The following is a 21,679-nucleotide window of genomic DNA, read 5'->3' as shown; positions in this document are numbered from 1 at the left end:
GATCCAAGTGTAGGTTTCCCAGCATGGCAAAGCTGTAGATGAGACAGACTGAGAATTAGATTACTCACTAGATGATAGCTGTAAGGTTGATTATTCCACCAGGCAAAAGTAGATGGTTATAGGTACCGAGGCAGGGAGAGCAGGGCCTCCAGGAGCGAGTACCTGATCCCAGTAAGGCACCTGAAAGAAAGCAAAGGGCCCCTGAGGAGCGGGTACCCAGGTTAGAGAATACCCCGAAGGGCAGAGAGCGCTTCCAGCGGCAGTATGAAAGCAGCAGAGTAGCTTAGACTGGACAAATCCAATCCTTGCTAACTCAATGAGCTAGCAAACAAGCGTAGGCTAAATACCCAGATGGCGTGACGTCACTAGAGGGGGACGCCCCCGAGGTACCCGCCATGACGTGGATAAAGACGTAGGTGGCGTGCACACCCTAGGAGGCCCCTAGGAGAAACATGCGTGAGGCTTTGCCATAGCCGTACCGGGGATGCCAGAGAATGCGGCTTGCAGACGCGGCGGTAGCCATCTTCCCAAGGCTAGCAGGGAGAGCAGAGAAAAAGGTGAGGCACAAGGGTCGAAGCAGTCTGAGACTGAGAAACACAACAGTAATCAAGAGTATGTGTGTGTGAGCAGGAGAACAGATCTAGAGCCTTCTGCTCACACTACATAGAAAACCTCCTCCACTTCAGTCCATAGGACCTTCTAAGGGAGGCTTTCTAGAAGCCACCAGGATCCAAGACATCTTCTGAAAGATCAAGCGATTGCAAAACTAACCTCTCAACATCCAAGTTGTGAGCAAAAAGGCCTGGAGGCTGGGATGTCTGAACCTGCCTCGATCTTAGAACATAAGGCTTGTCATACTGGGTCAGAACAAGGGTCCATCAAACCCAGTATTCTGTTTCCAACAGTGGCCAAGCTAGGTCACGAGTGCCTGGCAGGATCCCAAGAGGTAGACATATTCCAAGCTGCTTATCCCAAGAATAAACAGTGGATTTCTTCAACTAGCTCAACAATTGTTAATGGAATTTTCCTCCAGGAACCTGTCCAAATCTTTTTTTAAAAAAACACAGCTATACTAATAGTTTCACCACATCCTCTGGAAACAAATTCCAGAGCTCAATTATGCATAAAGTTAAAAAATATTCTCTTAGTTTTAAATGTATTAACCTGAAACTTCATTGTGTGTCCCCTGGTCTTTGTACTTTTCAAAAAAGGAGTAAACTGATTAACACTTACTTGTTCCATTCCACTTATTTTACAGACCTCTATCATATCTCCCCTCAGCCATCTCTTCTCCAAGCTAAAGAATCCTAACCTCTTTAGCCTTTCTTCATAGGGAAATTGTTACCTCTATCATCTTGGTCGCCATTTTTCTAATTCTGCTATATCTTTCTTGAGATGTGGTGACCATAACTAAAACACAGCACTCAAGATGAGTTCGCTCCATGGAGCGATACAGAGGCATTATGATATTCTGTTTTATTCTCCATTCCTTTCCTAATAATCCCTAGCATTCTATTTGCTTTCTTGGTTGCTGCTGTACACAGAACAGAAGATTTCAACATATTTTCAACCATGACACCTAGATCCTTTTCCTGAGTGGAAACTCCTAATGCATTTCGAAACTATAATTCGGGTTTCTCTTCCCTAAGTGCATGCTTTGCACTTGTCTACATTAAATTTCATTTGCCAGTCTCCCAGTTTTACAATGTCCTCTTGCAAGTTCTCACAATCCTCTTTTGAAATGTCAGTATGCCAATGCCAGTGTTATTGTTTGTAAGGTTTTGGGTGGACCCTTGGACTCTGCGGCAGATGACCACGCCCACAGGGAGAAGTCCCGTGAGGGGCCACAGGTCAGGCTCAGCTTTAGGACACACAACACAGAATTATCTTTTATTAAACAGAGTTGAGAAGCCACCAGAGGTGGCAATAGTGAGTAGAGATGAAGCCCAGCTGGGCTTGTAGTCCCTCAGGACACTGGAACAGCGATCCCTCAATAGCTGTGCTGTAGTGGAGAGAAACTGAGATAATGAGTACAGTGGTATAGAGCCTCGTTGGTTGATTACTCACACAGCGGTTTCTCCCGGAAGGTAACACAGAAGCTGGAATAGAGGCAGGCCCTCGAGGAGCGAGTACCTGGTTCCAGGGAACAGCTCTGAGAGAATATAGATGGTAACTCACTGATGGTGTAAGAAAGCAGTTTCTTCCAAGCAGAAGTGAGCTCAGGCAGCGAGTCCGGGAACATGGGCCCTCGAGGAGCAAGTACCGGTTCCAGACAGTGACCTGAAAGAAAAAAGAGGCCCCCGAGGAGCAGGTATCCAGATAGAGTACGTCCAATTAAGGAGAGGCAGAGTAACTAGGTACGGAGAGCAAATCCCATCCATAAGAAGTCCCTCGTAACTCTAATAGCTAGCAAACAGAGTAGGCTTTTGTATCCGGGATGCGTGATGTCATCACAGGGGGACGCCCCTGAGGTTCGCGCCAAAGAAGGAATAAGAAGCAGGGCCACGCGGCACGCACGCCCTATGGCAGCTGAACAACATGGCGGGATGCAGCGCTCAACCCGGACTGGGGACGCCAGAGAGGACGGCAGGCAGACGCCACGGCAGCCAGACGTCCATCAACCGCAGGAGGAGTCACCAAAAAGGTAAGGAGGGCGGAGTGAAGACGTCGGGCAGTGACAGTCATAACAGCCAGAAGTCTAAGATGTAATATAGGAGAATTAGAATGTATAGCAGTGAATGATGAGACACATAATTGGCATCTCAGAGACCTGGTGGAAGGAGGATAACCAATGGGACAGTTCTATATTAGGGTACAAATTATACCGCAATGATGGGGGGGGGGGGGGGGGGGGGGTGTCCAGGAGGGTATAGAGTTCAACTGGATAAAAGATCATACAAGAGAGTAAATGCTCAGTAGAATCTATATGGGTAGAAATCCCTTCTCTGTTGGGTAAGAGTATAATGAGAGGAGTATACTATCATCCACCCAGCCAAAATGATTAGACAGATGATGAAATGCCAAGAGAGATCAAGGAAGTGAACCAAATTGAAATATCCCATTATTACTGCACTGCCAATTACTCTAATATTGACTGGGTAAATGTAACATCAGGACATGCTGGAGATATAAAATTCCTAGATGGAATAAACAAATGCTTCATGGAGCAATTGGTTCAGGAACCAACAAGAGGGGGAGCTATTTTAGATTTAATTCTTAGTGAAACGCAAGTTTTGGTGAGAGAGGTAATGGTGGTGGGACCACTTGGCAATAGTGATCATAACATGATCTAATTTTAAATGACTGGAAGGGGGACAATATGTAAATCTACAGCTCTAAAACTAAATTTTCGAAAGGGAAACTTTGATAAAATGAGGAAAATAGTTAGAAAAAAACTGAAAGGTGCAGCTGCAAAGGTTAAAAGTGTACAACAGGCATGGGCATTGTCTAAAACTACAATTTAGATTTATATATTCTGCTTTTCGCACTTCAAAGTGGATTACATTTAGGTACTGTAGACATTTCACTATCCCCAGAGGACTTTCAATCTAAGTTTGTACCTGAGGCAATGGAGGGTAAAGTGATTTGCCCAAAGTCATAAGGAGCGACAGTGGGAGTTGAATGCTGGTTTCCTGGTTCATAGCCCACTGCTCTAACCACTAGGCTACTCCTCCACAGTCCAGATGTATTCCAAACATTAAGAAAGGTGGGAGGAAGGCAAAACTATAACTGGCATGGTTAAAAGGTGAAGTGTAAGGTTATTTTAACCAAAAAAAAATGCTTCAAAAATTGGAAGAAGGGTCCATCTGAAGAAAATAGGAAAAAGCATAAGCATTGTCAAGTTATGTGTAAAACATTGATAAAGAAGGCTAAGAGAGAATTTGAAATGAAGTTGGCCATAGAGGCAAAAAAATAATAAAAAATTTTAAATATATCAGAATCAAGAAACCTGCGGAGGGAGTCTGTTGGACTGTTAGATGACAGAGGGGGATTAAAGGGGCTCTTAGGAAAGATAAGGCCATTGCAGAAATACTAAATGAATTCCTTGCTTCTGTGTTTACTAATGAGGATGTTGGGGAGATACTGGTTCCAGAGATGGTTTCCAAGGGTGATGATTCAGATGAACTGAATGAAATCACTGTAAACCTGGAAGATGTAAAAGACCAGATTGACAAGCTAAAGAGTAGCAAATCACCTGGACTGGATGGTATGCACCCAGGGTTCTGAAGGAACTCAAAAATGAAATTCCAGATCTGTTAATTAAAATTTGCAACCAATCATTAAAGTCATCCATTGTTCCTGAAAACTGAGGGGTGGCCAATGAAACCCCAATATTTAAAAAGGGCTCCTTGGGCGATTCAGGAAACTATAGACCAGAGAGCCTGACTTCAGTACTGGGAAAAATAGTGGAAACTATTCTAAAGATCAAAATCACAGAGACATGGTTTAACCAAACACAGTCAGCATGGATTAACCCAATGCAAGTCTTGCCTCACAAATCTGCTTCATTTTTTTGAAGGGGTTAATGAACATGTGGACAAAGGTGAGCCAATAGATGTAGTTATTGGGTTTTCAGAAGGCATCTGACAACGTCCCTCATAAAAGGCTTCTATGGAAACTAAAAAGTCATGGGATAGGAGGCAGTGTCCTTTCGTGGATTACAAACTGGTTGAAAGACAGGAAACAGTAGGATTAAATAGTCAATTTTCTCAGTGGAAAAGGGTAAATAGTGGAGTACCACAGGGATCTATACCTGGACCAGTGCTTTTCAATATATTTATAAATGATCTGGAAAGGAATACGATGAGTGAGGTAATCAAATTTGCAGATGTCACAAAATTACTCTGTAGTTAAATCACAAGCAGATTGTGATAAATTGCAGGAGGACCATGCGAGACTGGAAGATTGGGCATCCAAATGGCAGATGAAATTTAATGTGGACAAGTGCAAGCTGTTGCATATAGGGAAAAATAATCCATGCTGTAGTTACACAATGTTAGCTCCTAATATGGAATCTACCACCCAGGAAAAAGATCTAGGCGTCAGTGGATAATACATTGAAATAGTCAGCTCAATGTGTTGCAGCAGTCAAAAATGCAAACAGAATGCAAGGTGTTATTAGGAAGGGAATGATGAATAAATCAGAAAATATCATAATGCTTCTGTATCGCTTCATGTTGAGACCTGTGTACAATTGAGTGCTGTGAACACCTTGAGTACAGTGTACAATTCTGGTTGCCGCATCTAAAAAAAAAAAGATAATTGTGATGGAGAAGGTACAGAGAAGGGTGACCAAAATGATACAGGGGATAGAACATCTCCCCTATGAGGAAAGGCTAAAAAGAGGTTAGGGCTGTTCAGCTTGGAGAAGAGGCTAGCCTGTAGAGATGTAGTGAGGATTTGAATATGGATGCTTTTTGCAGGGATGGGTCTTTACGCCATGTGCGTTCTGCCTGAGCTCATATTTCATTAGTTTGAGGTCTGGGGAGTACCATGGGTTTTGTTTTTTTTGCAGATAGTTTAGTTTTGTGTGTGGTGATAGGGCACAGCTTGTTTGCGATATTCTAAGGTGATGTGGCTCCAAGAGTCTAGGGCTGTGTTTGGAGTAGAGCAGTTGAGTTTCAGAGAAGAGCTGGTGAAGGCTGAAGTGAGGTCTTCACTGGGGCAGGATTTTCTGTAGGCAAAAGATGTGGTGGAGGGGGATTTGGATGGTTTGGGTATCTTTATAGAGATGGAGGATTTGACAATAGCGTGATCGGACCATGGGACAGGGGTACAGCGTGGTTTAGAGGGTAGGCTAATGCTGGAGTTGACAAAGAGGAGGTCCAGGGTGTGCCCTGCTTTGTGCGTGGGGGAGGTGATAACTTGGGTAAAGCCGATGGCTTCGAGTGTGCCGAGGATGGCTTCACATGAGGTGGAGCGGGGGGAGTAGCATCAACATGGAAGTTGAAATCCCCCAGGATGACGACAGGGGTGTCGCTGTTGTTGGAGATGAACTCGATAAGGGGGGAGTGTTTGTGTTCGAGAATGCTAGGGGGGGGCATATACTAGGCAGACCTGGAGATTTGAATAGCCCAATCTCTAATTTGTGTGGTGTGATGATTTTTACAGGTTTGAGATTCATGTGCTTTTTAGCAGCAAGGAGGAGACCACCGCCTCGTTTCTTCGGTCTAGGGATGGAGAAAAAAGTCATAGGTGTCAGAAGGGAGCTGATTGAGGAGGACAATATCAGAGTCCTTGAGCCAGGTTTCAGTGACGGCGCATATGTCTGGCTTATGGTCATGTAGTAGATCAGACAGTATGACAGTTTTCTTGGATAGGGACTGAGCATTCATAAGCATGATGAAGAGGGTGGTGAGACCTAGGAGCCGAGTGAAAGGGGAGACAAGGATAGGGAGGAGGAAGGAGGAAGGATCTGCGCTGGGTGGTTAATATGGGGTAATATGTTCTGTGGGATGGGTGATGGATGCGTGGGATAGGGAGGCTGGAATTGCCGGCCATGGTGGGGGGATAAGGAGGAACGGTCAGTGCTGTAGGCAGGGGGCAGATAGCAGGAGGAAGTAAACAATGAGGTTGTGGTCACAAATAGTATATCGGCGTAAAGCGGTGACTGTAACAGTGAATTAATAGAGGTTGAAGCATATACAGCGATGTCAGGAGAGTCAAGAGCAGAAATTAAAGGTACATACGCTAACAGAAAGCTGCGAAAGATAGAAGTCACCTGAGGCATGTGAAGTTTTTGCTGAAAGTAGGTGCTTGGGGAAGGTAACCTTAATGGGTGCCTGGAGTCACAGAGCTGTTGGCAGACCGTGGAGCGCAGAGGAAGGGTCAAGCAGCAGTCGGGTCCTGTGGAGCAGCGGTACAGCCGGAGGGTGCTCAAGGGGTGCACTAAGGGGAGCACAAAGGGGCTGGCCCCTTTGTTGTGCTCCTTAGGCGCGCGATGCCTGTGTGAGAGGGAGATTTAAAAGTACATTTGTTTAGTTTCTGGGACGTCTTCCAGCTGGGGGAGGGGTTAACAGCCACGAGGTGGAGGAGGAGAGGGTCCAATGGAGGGCTGGGTACAGCAGCAGTCTCAATCCAAGCCCTGGATCCTGGCTTGGAGAGCAGTTGCACAAACAGAAGCAAGCAGAAATGAAGTTACCTGCACAATACATGCAGATAACATTGCTGCTTGAAAGGTTTTCCTTGCAAAACTCATCCAAACAGCAGTTGTCTCTACCCGGGGACGCCGATGCATGCAATTTTGACTTTTTAGCATGCTGCATGATGGATTCCACCACAATGGAATTGTGGGGAAGTTGTGTTTGTGTATAATATGGGGATTGTTTCATTCAAAATTTAAAATCTGCTTTTCGAGACACTGGCGCCGTGGTGAAAGGTGTCTCCCATGATTTCTCTAAAACCTCGTCAAGAACCTTGTGGGACGGCAAGGATGTCAGCTCAGCTGGGAGATCAAAAATTTTTAGGAGCCCCAGTGTTTCTGCTCGTGGATAGAGTATCTTCTGGACATCCAGGTGGAGAATGGATCCTACCTTCTCTAAAAATTTAGGGTAGGACAAATCCTCCAGAGGGGAATATGGCTCGGGAGAGTAGTCTGGTGGATCCGAAGGGTATTCCGAGGATGTGTCCGGGGAGGTCTGGGGGATTGTTGTGGGACAGGTGAAGACAGTAGAGTGCTTGGACGTGGCGGACTTTGAGGGGTTTTTGTGCGGGGTTCTGGCGTTTGCTCCCTTAATGTTGCTGGTGAGTGTGGTAAACTCATAACCGGAGAAGGAGGCAAAGTAAAACCGGACTGTAACGAGTCAAAGAACCCAGAAAGTGCTTCTGATAACTGAGAAAAAGCCTGCTACGCTTGATGCGGCATGTGAGGCTTTGATTGCCCTAGATGATGTCGTGGAGATAGGATATCTTAGCAGCAGCCCTCTTTTGCCTTTCCCACTTTTTGTGATTGTAAGTCTGCACTTAGTTTCCTCTTTTTAGGTTCTTGGAAATCCCCATGTTTTTTCCTAGGTTTCGATCTTGAGGAAAAATCGGAATATACTTGTGAGGCTGATGAGGAAGAGGAAGATAGAGACGGTACATCAATTTAGTTTTCGTCCAATGTAGCCACATGTTGCGGAGTAATCGGTCCCTTCGACGAGGTCGACTGTCGTGATGATTGAGGACTTGATATAGCTGAGTGTTTAAATTGACTTGAATGTTTTTTGTTCTGGTCGTGAGATCTGGACCTATGTCGGTTCTTTGGGAGATTGGTCCCAATCACCGCTGTACGAGTCAATTTTCACTTTTTATGCGTCAATGGAACTGCCTCGAATTGCTTCCTTGCGTCGTGAGAAAGGCCTGACATCGCCGTTGCTCCATGCGTCGGCTGTTGCGCTGTGTCCTGCATTGACCGCACTCTGTGCGTCGACTTACGCATCGGATGTGGTTCGTGCTTCGTCCTCGGCACCGCAGCGGAATCTTGCATCGATAACAGTGCAGTCAGTGCGTCGTGCTTCGGTTTTTGACGTATCAATGTCATGCGTCGATGGTTGCATAGTCTTCGACGCAGGTCTCGTGTGGCCCAGTGTCGACTGAGCCTGCTTCAGCGTTTCAGTTCCCCACACCGATCCAGACGCTGGTGGAAGACTATGCATCTGTGTCGTAGTCTGTTCTGGACGCCGCAACTCCGATCGATCCCGATGGGGCTGAAAATGAGATCTATGGGGATCTCTGCCCCTAATGATCGAGGCCAGTCCTGCCCTCCAGGCCTGGAGAGGGGGTGGTTCCATGAATGCAGCTCGCCTTACCTTCAGGCTCTTTGATTTTACCAGACCTGGCGAAGAATGCGCTTCCGAAGGTGGGGCATAGAAGGCCTGAGCCCAGGCCTTGAGATACTCCATCTTCTGGGCCCGTTGTCGTTGGGCCCTCTTCAACATTCTTCCGCAGTGGTCACAGACCGCTTGATTGTGGTCTGGTCCAAGGCATCTATAGCAGCGATCATGTCCAACCATGATGGGCATGATCTTGCTGCATGAGCAAGGTGTGAAGCCCGAAGGCCTCAGCCTTTTTTGTCATTCTATTCTTAAACTTAGAAAAGTAGCTGAAGAGTGCAAAGCTCTGTGTGCGTGGAAAGAAACAGATTGAGATTTCTGTTTCCTGCGCGGGAACTCATGCACAGCCACACAGCAAAGCTCTGCCTCCCGGGCCCTGACTGACAGTTCCCATGACAACATGGCTAATTCAGCCCTGCTATCGATGGGAAAATATTTTAATCAGCATTTTCTAGATTAGACAAGGTACACTAACTATATACCCAATGGTTATATTGATCATCACAGGCTTAATTAGCTTAGAATACATTTTTCCACTGTATGTGTATTTGAAGACTGCTTGACTGATTTAATATATATGGTAAATATGATGATTTCTGCACACTTAAAGAAGCATACTAAAGGGATAAAGCATACATTTAGTTAATAAATCTAAAAGGGAAACCAGTGTTGAAAGGGAAACCGAAAAAAAGAAAATCATTTTACCAACCTTTTTTTTTTTAAATTTATTTTTATTAAGCATTACATTTTCATTAAGATATCACAGATTGTATTTTATACATCAAAATTGCATAGAAAAATCATATCAGTAATAACTACTCTTACAATCTGTAGAGACCTAGAAATCTTTCTATAGGTAATAGAGAGCTAATAAGCCTAGAAACAATTTGAGTAGCACAATCAAAGAAAATCACTTAACATTGTGTCAACTGTATTTTACTTAATTTCTTTACCCCTACTAAGGATATCTACAGGGTTAGGAACCCAGATATAAACGTAACTGGTCAGGCTGGTTAAACATATATTTCGGATTCTGATAAACTACTAAGCAGCGACATGGAAATCGTAAGAGAAATTTAGCACCTTTCTGAATGACTTTATCTCGTAATGCTAAAAACTCTTTTCTCCTCAATTGTGTACTATAGGCAATATCAGGAAACATTCTAACTGGAAATCCATGAAAAGTAGATTGATGTTTAAAATACAATCTAAATATGGAATCTCTTTCTGATATGTCTACAAATTGTACTATCAATGTTGCTCTAGATTTAATTTCCATATCTGACGATTTTTCCAAAAGTTCCGATAGATTTAAATCTTCCTCTGACTCTCCTTGTATTTGATCTTGTTTTTCACCCATACTTGAAAATTGTGTAGTATAATATATACCAGACAGCATAGGCATTTCCCTATCTGTATATTTTAGTATATTCCTAATATAACTCTTGAACAGTTCCTTTGGGGATAATAGATAGGTTCTAGGGAAATTTAAAATCCTCAGATTTACTCTTAATTTGATTTTCTAGCTGTTCCATTTTGTCTGTTTGTATCTTTTCGGATTTAATTAAATTAAATTGAGTTCTCAATCTCAGTAACTTTTGTAGTTAGATTATTAACTGATCCATCTAACTTTTCAATATTTGACTGTACTACCAGATTTTTATTCATACCATCCTGAACTATTTTTGTTAAATCATTTATTGATTTTTGCATCGAAAATAACATGCCACCTATTTCCTCCAGAGTAAATTTTTTTTTTTGAGTTATTACTTGAATCTCTTCTACCAGTCCCGCCTGAGTTCCCAATATCCCTTTATCCTTAGTTACCATATCAGGACTTATTGGTACCACAGTCAATTTCAATTAAGACTCTTCAAAGGAAACTTCTCCTCTTCCTCCTTTTCCTGTAGGTGGTTCTGGAGTCAAAGGGGCACCAGGGCTTAACGATGTTTCATATGTCAGGGAGTTCTGGCCCTGCTCAAAGCCAGAGCCTCCAGAGACTTCCCCTCCTGGTGGAACTAATACAGTTTTTCCAAAGAGATCATATACAGTTGGCTGATTGCCACTCCCTACGGGAGTAGACGTTGATGTTTTCCCTTTTCTTTTGGTATGTGGCATACCAAAGATAGAGTCTGCCAAAGGAAAATAAGAAAAATGTACCTGAGCAAAAGTTGTCTCTTTGGGACACAGTTTAAGCTTTTTCGGTCTCAATTGGCTGCTGCTGCTGCTGCTGCTATCAAATATCTTCCTCCGGAATCCCGACGAATCTGGGCAAAGCCGCGCGGCTTTGGCGACGCGCCGACGGGCGTCAGGAACCGGCAGGTGAGTAGGAAAAGCAGAGCAGCGTCCACTGCCTCAAGTAGAAAATCACCACAGCAAGCTCAGTTCACCGTGCAGACGCAGCTGTTATTGGCGTCTGCTAGGGCTCCTCCCTCGAGCGTCAGGAACTGGCAGTGGACGCTGCTCTGCTTTTCCTACTCACCTGCCAGTTCCTGACGCTCGAGGGAGGAGCCCTAGCAGACGCCAATAACAGCTGCGTCTGCACGGTGAACTGAGCTTGCTGTGGTGATTTTCTACCAACATCACTTTTGTTTGTTTTTTCCTTCATTGATTTTAAGCTTAGAGATTTCTGGAGGTAGAAACTTGGTGTGCCACACTGTAGTGACTGACATTTATTTAACATTTTAAAGTTGGTAACATTGAGAAAGATGAGCCAATCCTGTTTAAAACTGTCTGATAGTGCATCACAGAGGAAGATGACTGTAAAAAAATAAAATCCTGTAAAAGTGATCCAAGCAACAAAACTTTGAAGCATATAAATTTAGTTTTCACCAACACTGAATTTATGTGCATGTTGTCAAAAAAAAATAAAAAAATAACCAGCACGATTCACAGGACCCTACACAGTTACTCATAAGGGAAAGACATTCATGCTCCTATATGAATATAGTATATTTCATAATATTAATTTAATATTTTCAATTTAATCCCATCTATAATTTAAACTTCTCAAACAAGATGTTGCTGTTTTAACTCAGAGCTTATTTATTTTGTGACACTTGTCTGTCTTGACTAGATTGTAAGCTCCTATGAGTAAAGATCATCCAATATGTCTGTACAGCATTACATATCCTGTATGCGTACGATTATTATCCAATGCAAAAAATGTGAAGAGATGCTATATTGGTTAATGAGATCAAATTAAAAGACAGGTTACTAAAAAGGGAACATCAAAACTACCTAAGAATCAACTCTTTAAAATTATGTGAACAATCACCACAATACCACCATTGTAGGACAATCTGAAATTTACACGTACATTTGGGCAACTTCATGCCTAGCTCATTTTGCATTGACCTGCTGCAGTTTCTAAATAGATTAGGTTAGTCTAATCAAAAAGGTTTTGCCTACAACTTATTTGTACACCTTAATTTCTACATATCCAAGTGGACCAAAACAACCACACAATTTTATATAAAGGAAAAAGAAACAACTATTTTCTCCACCTCACCCCCCTCACTCTTTTCCCTCTTTACAGGTCTTTCATGCCAGATGTAGATGGCACTAGAAGCCGCTGCCAGCCCTGTGGGTAGTAGGATGTCCAGTCAATGCCACTGTATAACCAGTAAGGAGCACCACAGTAAAGATAGCAGGTCTCCTTTTCTCCAAGAGACAAGCACCTTTAACACCACAATTTAAGCAACAGGGCTGGCTCAGAAATTACCTACTCTATTTTGCCCAATTCACTTGTTTCACTCTGTGTTCCAGGAGCAAAAACAACAAAACAAATTGACCGATCCAACTCAGCCAGCTCCTGGCAAGTTACATCCAGATCTCTAGTGATTCATTTTCATATGTTAGGTAGCATCATGGCTAAAAACAAAACAGTATCTTTAAAATCAAGCATGCTTTCTTTCTTACCTGAACTTTATTTTCTGCTGTGCTTAGAGTTGCTTGAAGCTTTTGGCACTTTGCCTGTAAAGTTTCTGCTTCCTCTTGAACAACCTGAAATTCAATTTTAAGATTTTCCAAGTTCTTTTGTAAAATAGCCTCTTGATTCTGAAACTCCCTCTTCATCTCTGCTTCTTTTTGTTTACAAGAATGTAGGCTATCTGCTGTGAAGACCTGTGATCTTTTCAAAACTTCAAGTTCATGGTCATAAAATTCTTGAGCTTTGCTAAGTTTGCTTTCATAGTCCTCAATTATTTTTTTCTTTTCCAGATGTAGTTCTTCTATTCTGTTATGCAAATCTTCCATTTCTATTCGGTGCTCTTCAAGTGTCTCTTGATCCTTAGTTAAAATTATACTTTGATTTTGTTGCGTCTTCAGAACCTCTTGGATCTCCAATGTGTGAGCTGCTTTCAATTCTTCCAGAGCTGTGCGTTTATCTTTCTCACATTGCACTTGCAATTGCATAAAGCTCCGTAAACTCTCCTCAAACTGTTTTCTGATCTCTTCCACTTCCCTAGACATAGTCACTACCTTCTGGACATGCTGGGCCTCAGAACAAAGCTGTACATCCTCTATGCGACGCTTATATGCTTCAAACTCCATCAAAGCTTCATACTTCGTCTTTTGTGCTCTTCCAATGACTCCTCCAAAATCTGTATCTTCTTCTTAAGATCCAGTTCTTCTACAACTTTACTTTTATACTGAATGATTTTCTCTCTTGTTTCCGCAATTATTTGTTGAATTTCTTCCTCATGGGCATCTTTAAGGGCCAGAATACCAGATTCATGTTCATCATTCCTAGTGTTCAAAGCATATATCACCTGCATATAGAGAAAAATAAAACCGTTCTAATCCAAAAGCAATATTTCATAAATACTATCAATCTATTAAGTTATATTTACCACACAATGATGAACTTTAGGTAAAAGTGAAGGAATTGTGGTAAAGTAAGTTTGCTTGCCATAAACTGTTTTCCATAGAAAGCAGGATAAATTAGCCATTATATGTGGGTGACTTCTTCTGGCAGCACCTAAAACCTCTCTCCTAGCTAATAAAGCTTTTAACTCCTCTGAGCATGCATGGGAATTCCCACGCAGTCATTGTTTCATGAGTCTCCTCAGTTATTTCTAAAGCTAAATCTAGTCAAGTAGTCAACTCTCTAGAGAGATGGGCTAGTATTCCATGGCTATTTCATTCTGCTATCTATAGAAAACACAGTTTACGGTAAACAAACTTGCTTTGTTTTTTGTTAATAAACAGGCTGAATTAGCCATTACATGTGGGGAGCAACATAGTTGCAGCAGAGCATTTACTTAATAAGCAACCCAGACCCCACCAGGGATAATAGATTACTGAGGAACAAGCTACACAATGGAGTAGACTACCGAGTGAACAGACAAGACCACTTGCCCAAAGATACCTTAACACATTGAGTGAATACGCAGACAGTATTACTAGGGCTCGTACTATCAACAACGAGGCCGTGAGGAGGCACACGCGCTGCGATGGCATGACGAAAACTATACAGGTCATGCGATTCAATCCCATCCCCTGGGAGCCAGAACAATGTCATTGGGGCGCAACACACGCATAGATAAGCATCACAGTCCTTATTAAAGACCGGCCCCCATCTTGCTCCTTTTTTCCCTGAACAATGCCACGTTCAGGTGCAGCACCGGAAACGCAAGTAGAAGGATTGGGGCACAAGGAGCAAGCAAAAACCGATCGAGTCGGTAGCTCACATTCCTCATAGCAGGTCCGGACGCAGGGGGAAGGGCGAGCAACCCGGCTGCATCCCATAAGTCACACAATATGGCAGAGTCCAGACCTACCACGCAGGGAGCACATGTCCAAGGCAGCACTGCGGCAGCCTGCAACACCAGAACGCGCACGAGCCGACCAAAGCATCTGAGTGTGGGAACGATCCCATGGCTGGGGAGCGGGCAGACAATGGACAGATCAAATATAGGCAAGACTCAGGCCGGCCAGCCCAGGATTGACTTGTTGGGCACAGCCCTGTGCACAATGCTCCCCGGGCCTCACGATGGCATGCCTGCACCTCAGCCTAATCAGGGCCAGGTACCTCAACAGCAGGGCACAATGGGGTCAGAGGCAGGGATGCAGCTGGCACTGTCAACCATCCCCCAGCAGAATTGCTTGATGGCAGCTATTGAAACTGCCTCCTGCGGTACCGGAACCACTAGAGGCAGGCCTTATGGCACAGACATTCAGCAGGCTAAGATCCCGGGATGGGGCCAAGCATGGGTGGGAATGCGGAGGGGCAGCCCTGCACAAGGCCCATGTTTCCCAGCCATGCAGAACTGGCCGCATGTGAACCCGTTCATGGCTACATCAAGCAGCTATCCATGGGCAAAGGGAGCCCCAGGTCAACCCACACCCTGGTGCACAGAATTTTATCCTGGCCACGTGGGCATCGCCAGTTATACTATGGCTGCGCAGCCTTGGGGATTTTGGCACATGCTTGGCCAATCAAGTGTGGAACCTTGCGCGCAGATCACCCACGGTCATCCAGAGGCAGCTAGGGGAGCACAGCATATACCAGACAAACAGGCACTGACCACGCAGGAACCATCATCCTTTCCAGCATCACTCGAGACCACCTCAGAGTGTACGTCTCAAGAAAGAAGGGAAGATGGAGATCAGATGACAGAGGCACCCCTGGCAGATTCCGGAGGCAGCACAAGATGCAGTGAGAGACAGCACAGGTGAGTTGGCTGGAGCCTTGGGGGAGAAAGAGTGAGGGGAAGGGTGGTAAAATTAAGAAGTTGGGTAAGAGGAGAAAAAACAGGGAGCGAAAGCCAGATCTGACTCCAGTTCATACAGTTCCTCTGGTTCCTCCAATTCAGATTCCTCATCTGATGATAACCAGTACAAGTCAGAAGGCATAGAAGCTGACGCAGCCAGGGGCCCTCCAGCCTTGACAACATTATCACAACTATGAGAAATCGTCCCTAAGGATTTGAGAAATAAAATCAAGAAACAGATATACATAGATATCTTTAGTATCTAAGAAGGTTGAAGGAATGGGAGAGACAAGAAAGGAAACAAGAAATGGGACCATGCACCAGGTTCAAACAAACAGATTGCAAGAATCATAATAAATTCGACAAGGGCATTCTTGAGGATGACAAGCGTCGTGGGACATGAAGACCCATCTCAGTATGGTTTATGCTCAGCTATGCCGACACCATACTGGAAGCGTATAGGGAGTACAAAGGTTGGGCTTGGCTCAATTATGAAGAGTGCTTCAGAGACAAAATGGAGGAGAATCTCTTTATGTTATAGGGCACTCAGGATGTCTGTCTGTGGCTCAGACAAATGAAGAGCAAAGCCTCTGATGCCATAAACCGTGCACGATCTTCATTATGGTCAGCAAACTGCCCAGGCTAGGCAAATGGTCCCTAGCACCCACAATGGAACATGCTGGAGATACAACAAATCATCCTATGCAATTCAAGCATTTTTACTCAATCTGCATGGCTCCTCACCCAGCCACGAAGTGACAGAAGGTGGCGAATACTGGGATTAATCCTAAGCCCAAGTGAATATAACACATTTACAAAGGCATCATCCCCAATAAATCTCGAAGCTATGCAGGATTGGCTAGATCGATATCCGAAAAAGAAACACGCCAAGAAGCAGATAGAGGGTTTTCGTGAAGGATTCACAATACCTTTCAAAATAACATTGAGGTAATGAATGTGGAGAACACTACTTCAGTAGCAAAGCACAAAGATCTTGTGCAGCAGAAACTCGACGAGGAACTCGAGGGGCAAAACGGCCTGACCATTTGAGTTTCCTCCTTTCAGTAGAATGATGCTCTCCCCTTTGGCCATTATCCCGAAGAAAGAACCTGGGAAATACTGACAGATTCAAAATCTGTCTTACCTTTATGGTGCCTCGGTGAATGACAGTCTACCTGAAGATGAGTGTTCAGTGCAGTATGCGTCTTGATAGTGCCACAGACATTCTATGTAGGTGTGGCAGAGGCGCGCTTATGGCCAAGACTGACATTGAATCAGCTTTCCGGCTTCTCCCAGTATACCCCACCAGCTCCCATTACAGTGATTCCGTTTCAAAGGTGCGTATTACTTTGACAAGTGTATGCCTTTGGGGTGTTCTGTATCACACGCATACTTCAAATTGTTTAGTTCATTTCTTCATTGGGCCACTGCTCATCAGGCTGGGCTGAATAGTATAGTCCACTATCTTGAAGATTTCCTCTTTGTTGGACCGAGAGACTCACAGGCTTGCTCCCATATGCTATATACTTTCCACAGTCTCACCTCTCAATGTGGAGTGCCAATAGCACAAGAAAAAACGGAGTGCCCTACCCCGGAAATTAAATTCTTGGGTATTGAATTTGATTCCAACCAAGTGGTATCCAGACTCCCTCAAGATAAACTCCTCAACATACAGACCAAGTTAAAATAGGCGATTTCAAAGAAAACGTCATTAGCAAAAATTAAATCCCTCAATGGCACCCTCAACTTTGCGTGCAGTCATACCCATGGGGTGGGCCTTTTTGAGGAGGCTAACTGCATTTGTCACCCCAACCATCGCATCAGAATCACACAGTCCATGAAGGATGATTTAGTTTTATGGTCATCCTTTGAGTAAATTTAATGGAATATCAATATGGCAGGAACCCCCCCTCCCCATTTCCAATTGTGATCTGGGTATATATTCTGAAGCATCAGTGGGGTGGGGCTTTGGTGTTTAGTGGCAGGGCTCATGGGCTGCAGAGCAATGGCCCATGGCCTGGTTGGAAGTGGGCTTAACACACAACGTCACTTTCTTGGAGCTCTTTCCCATTCTGGTCACCTTAAATCATATGGGGCGAGAAATTGCGAAACAAGTACATAATATTCTGGTGCGATGTCAGTAGTACAGGTCTTAAACAGCCAGCCAAGTGTCAAAGTAGCCAAGTTATTGAGAGAGGTTATTCTCACTAGTCCACACCTGAACATGGTGATAAGGGAGCGCCACGTTCCTGGGGTGCATAATGGTATCGCCAATGCCTTGTCAAGAGTTAAATGGGATTTGTTTCAAAAATAGGTACCCAGAGCAGACAAGAAAGTCATATCTGTGCTGGATTGCTTGTGGAACATTGGGACGACACATTGAGAGACCTTGTGCAGTGACCAGTAGCTCCGGTGACATGAAGCGCTTACCACAGGCCTTAAGATAACATGTCCAAATTCTTAAAAGAATGGGGTTGGGTAGAAGGTCCTGTGCCCGAGGAGTTAGTTGTCAGATTTATAGTTTGGGACAAAGAGGGGTAAATCAAGGGGTTCAGTGACAAATGAGCTGGCAGGGTTCACATTCTTCTTGAAGGTACAGGGATGGGCGACCCAACCAAGAGCTTCTTGGTCAAGAAAATCCTCACAGGGTGGACCAGAAAGACAGGGCCAACAATCGATGCAAGGAAACCAAATCACACATGATCGGCTAACTAGGTTGTGGCTTGTGATACCAACAGTTTGAGAGTCAGATTTCGAAGTAAAACTTTTTAGGGCAGCATTTTCCCTGGCCTTTTTCGAAGCTCTGCACATCAGCTAGTTGGTGGCCTCTTCTAAATGAGATGCGGGTCTCACAAGCATTATTATGCAGAATGTTAAAGTATCTGAGCAGTCAGTCAAAATAACTATACAGAGGTCGAAAACAGACCAAGTTGCCAGGGGCAATAATCTGTTTGAAACGGGCAACATCGTTGATGACCTGCCCTGTGCAGAATCTGAGTTTGTCAGTGCGCCCGGGCAGCAGTAAATTCTTATTGATTCATGCAGACCATAACCCCCTTAACGGATATCAATTTTTGGCAGTATTGAATCTGGCTTTATCAAAAATTGGATGCAATGCTAAGGACTTCGGGACCCACTCCTTTAGAATAGGAGTGGCCAATAGAGCAGCCCAGGCAGGGTTGAATATAGATACCATTCAGAAAATCGGTAGATGGAAGTCGAATGCGGTATACACCTATATCAGGACAAGTCGCGCATGAGCGTATAACCTCTCTTGACCTCTTTTCACAGAATTATCACAATAGCAAAGGTTTGTTTGGATTATCAGACACTCCTTTGTTCACTGGGCAGCAAGGAGGGCTCAGGTTCATTCCTATGGGGCTCACTTGTGTTTGGCTCTGTGGAATGTTTGCATCATTTGGATAGGAGAAAGAGGAATGACATGGGATCAGCTTCTACCTTTGTTCAACATGAGAAAGATATGCTTGCTGAACCCAACGTCATAGTTATTGATCTGGGTGGTAACGATCTGGGGACATCATCTTGTGGTCAATTAATATGCCGTATAAAGAATGATTTGAGGGAATTGGTTTCCTGGTTCCCTAACATGTTTCATGTGGTCCAATATCATACATCAATTAAAATGGCACGATAGTAAGCTATGGAAAAAGGGTCATAAGAAAGTTAAATAGTCAAGCAGGGCAATGGGTCCGGAGGTTAGGAGGGCAATATAAGTTACTAGACTGGACATCTCTGTGAAGGGCTGTACAGGTTTAACCAAATTCATCTTTCGGTCACTGGCTATGACCTTTTCAATAATGCGATACTGGCTATGACCTTTTCAATAATGCGATAAAGCCCTCAAATCTTTATTAAGTTGAAGAGGCTGCAGCTTTGGGGGGGGGGGGGGGAAGACACAACACAAGGCAAGTGTTACTACCTTATGCCACCGGCGGGTGCATGAGCTGGTGGCCTGAATTGGTAGGCCTTGGGTGGGCCCTCCCTTGCTGGGAGTGGGAACACAGCATCAGAGTGCAACGCATGCATAAATGCATGTCACAGCTCCTTCCTTTTTCCCCTGCACCAACACTGATTTCCCCACCCACCCACTCTAACCAGGATGGACGTTAAGTATTAAATCTAACACAACTTGATTCCACGGCAGATACATGTTTCTATTGTTTGGTGGCAAGTAAATGTGTTATGTTAGTTTCTCAGTTACTATTACACTTATGTATATGAAAACCCATTATTGTGGTCCATATGTGTAAAATTTGTTGCAGCTGTAGCCAGATGCACGAGCCGGTGGGCCGAATTGGTAGGCTTTGGGTGGGCCCCCCTTGCTTGGAGGTCACAGGGGGAACGGGCTGAATGGGCTGCCTTGTTAGGAAACATGGTGGGCAGCATCCGGGACACAGTTTGTGTCAAAGTACAAAGTGGTTTGTGCATGATACAGAGTAGTTTATGGTTACGATGACAATATTAAAATAAAGCTGTGGCCTCTTCATCCATCAGAGTCTCTGCTTCAATTTTTAAGGGGTACAGTTCAGGGGAAGGAGGGGGACAAAGGTGCCAACAAGTAGCAGATCTCGATGTTAAAGGGACAAAGCAGAATATCTATGATCTTGTTGCAGATATGTGGATGCTATCGAGCAGTACAGCTCACAAATGTACCACTGAGTAGGCATGATTAACTTAACAAGCCTCAAATGGTAAGAGATTTACAGGTCAGCTGAGCGCAATGTAGTCACTAGCTAGTGTGATGTTATACATTAACAACACCTAATACATCCTGCCTGCTGCACTCTTAAGACAGCTAGTTGCCCAGCCTGAATGTGCAGCTTGGGTTTTCTCTCAAAGTAAGTCAAAGCTGTGATACAGCGTAAGATATGAAGGACAATTCACCTGCACATTGTGCGTGAGGTCTTGGAAAGAAAATAAGGAACACGATGGCTGGATTGATATAAAAGGCCATCAAAAATTAGGGTGGACACAGAGCACTACCCTGTCATGGAATATCACAAGAAGCAAACAAACGAAAAACTAGAAGTTTGGTGACTTGTGGCCAAAGTGACTGCCACCTGAAATAATACTTTATAGGAGAACTGGAGAGAAGCCAGCTGCCTTTGCTTAAAAAGCAGTTTTAGTAATCTGGCAGCACAACTGAAGAGACGGGATGGCATAATCCGTAAAAATAGACACTAACAGAATACTGGAGATAGGTTGACTATCGATTTGAACTTAGTAAGAAACTATAGCATGAAATTATACTCATCATTAAGGTGACACTGTCTAAAGCAGAAAAAGAGGGCTAGTGGCCAGTAACTACATGGATTTACATACAAACATGACACTATGTGGGGAACCTATTTTAGTTAAATATCATAGGCTTTTGGAGTTGAAGGATCTCCTACAGATGGCAGTATGTCCACAAACCCCTTGGGCAAGGACAACTCCATGGACCTTTGAGTACTGAACAAAAATATGCCTTCAAGCTAAGGGAGAGAAGGCTTGGCTGAAATAACCTTCCTGAGTAACAGCAAGGTACCGACTTGATGGGGGGAGGGGGGTCAAAAGATTGCTGGGCAGTTGTACTAGGTATGGAACCCAACTTGTCTCAGACTGGGCTATTACATTCAAATAGGCCCAGTCTGAGAACATATCTTGCACCATTCTGGTTAGTAGTGGGATTGGTGGAAATGCATGCAAGAGATTTGCATTTCAGACATGTAGAAAGAGCATCTTGTGGAGTTCTGAAATGGACAGGAAGAATGCATTTTCTTGTCTTGGTTTGATGCAAAGAATTCAAATGCTGGCAGCCAGGTGGAAGTGGTTAACTGCAGAGACTAATTGTGCAGTTGTAAGACTGCTAAGATGATCTGCTAATAAGTCAGTCATCAGGAAGGCAGTTGTTTGTGGGACAATCCTACATATACATGCCTGTTCCCAAATCGGTATAGACTCTGAACAGAGTCCATGACCCTATCAACTACTACTATTTTTTAGGTTCAAATAGAACAGGTTTGCCTGGTGATTGACTCAGAATATCCTATATCTGGAGAAGGTGTGTGAAAGTGAATATATCCAATCATCCTCAATCCCAGGAGAATATAATGGAACTGAAGTTCCTTGAAAGCAGACACCCATATA

General features: G+C 44.0%; 1 protein-coding gene across 1 annotated transcript in view; it reads right to left on the bottom strand.

Moving 5' to 3' along the window:
- The window catches only part of FAM184A (family with sequence similarity 184 member A), a 474,419-nt gene that overhangs the window by 393,258 nt on the left and 59,482 nt on the right, over window positions 1–21,679 (bottom strand). Inside the window, 2 exon segments of the mRNA XM_029596418.1 lie at window positions 12,735–13,390; window positions 13,393–13,585. Of these exon segments, the coding sequence (XP_029452278.1) occupies window positions 12,735–13,390; window positions 13,393–13,585 (849 nt within the window).

The sequence above is a fragment of the Rhinatrema bivittatum genome, chromosome 3 (assembly GCF_901001135.1).
Source record: "Rhinatrema bivittatum chromosome 3, aRhiBiv1.1, whole genome shotgun sequence".
Lineage (NCBI taxonomy): Eukaryota > Metazoa > Chordata > Amphibia > Gymnophiona > Rhinatrematidae > Rhinatrema > Rhinatrema bivittatum.
Note: the sequence above shows the minus strand (reverse complement) of the source record. Positions and strands in the feature narration are given on the sequence as shown.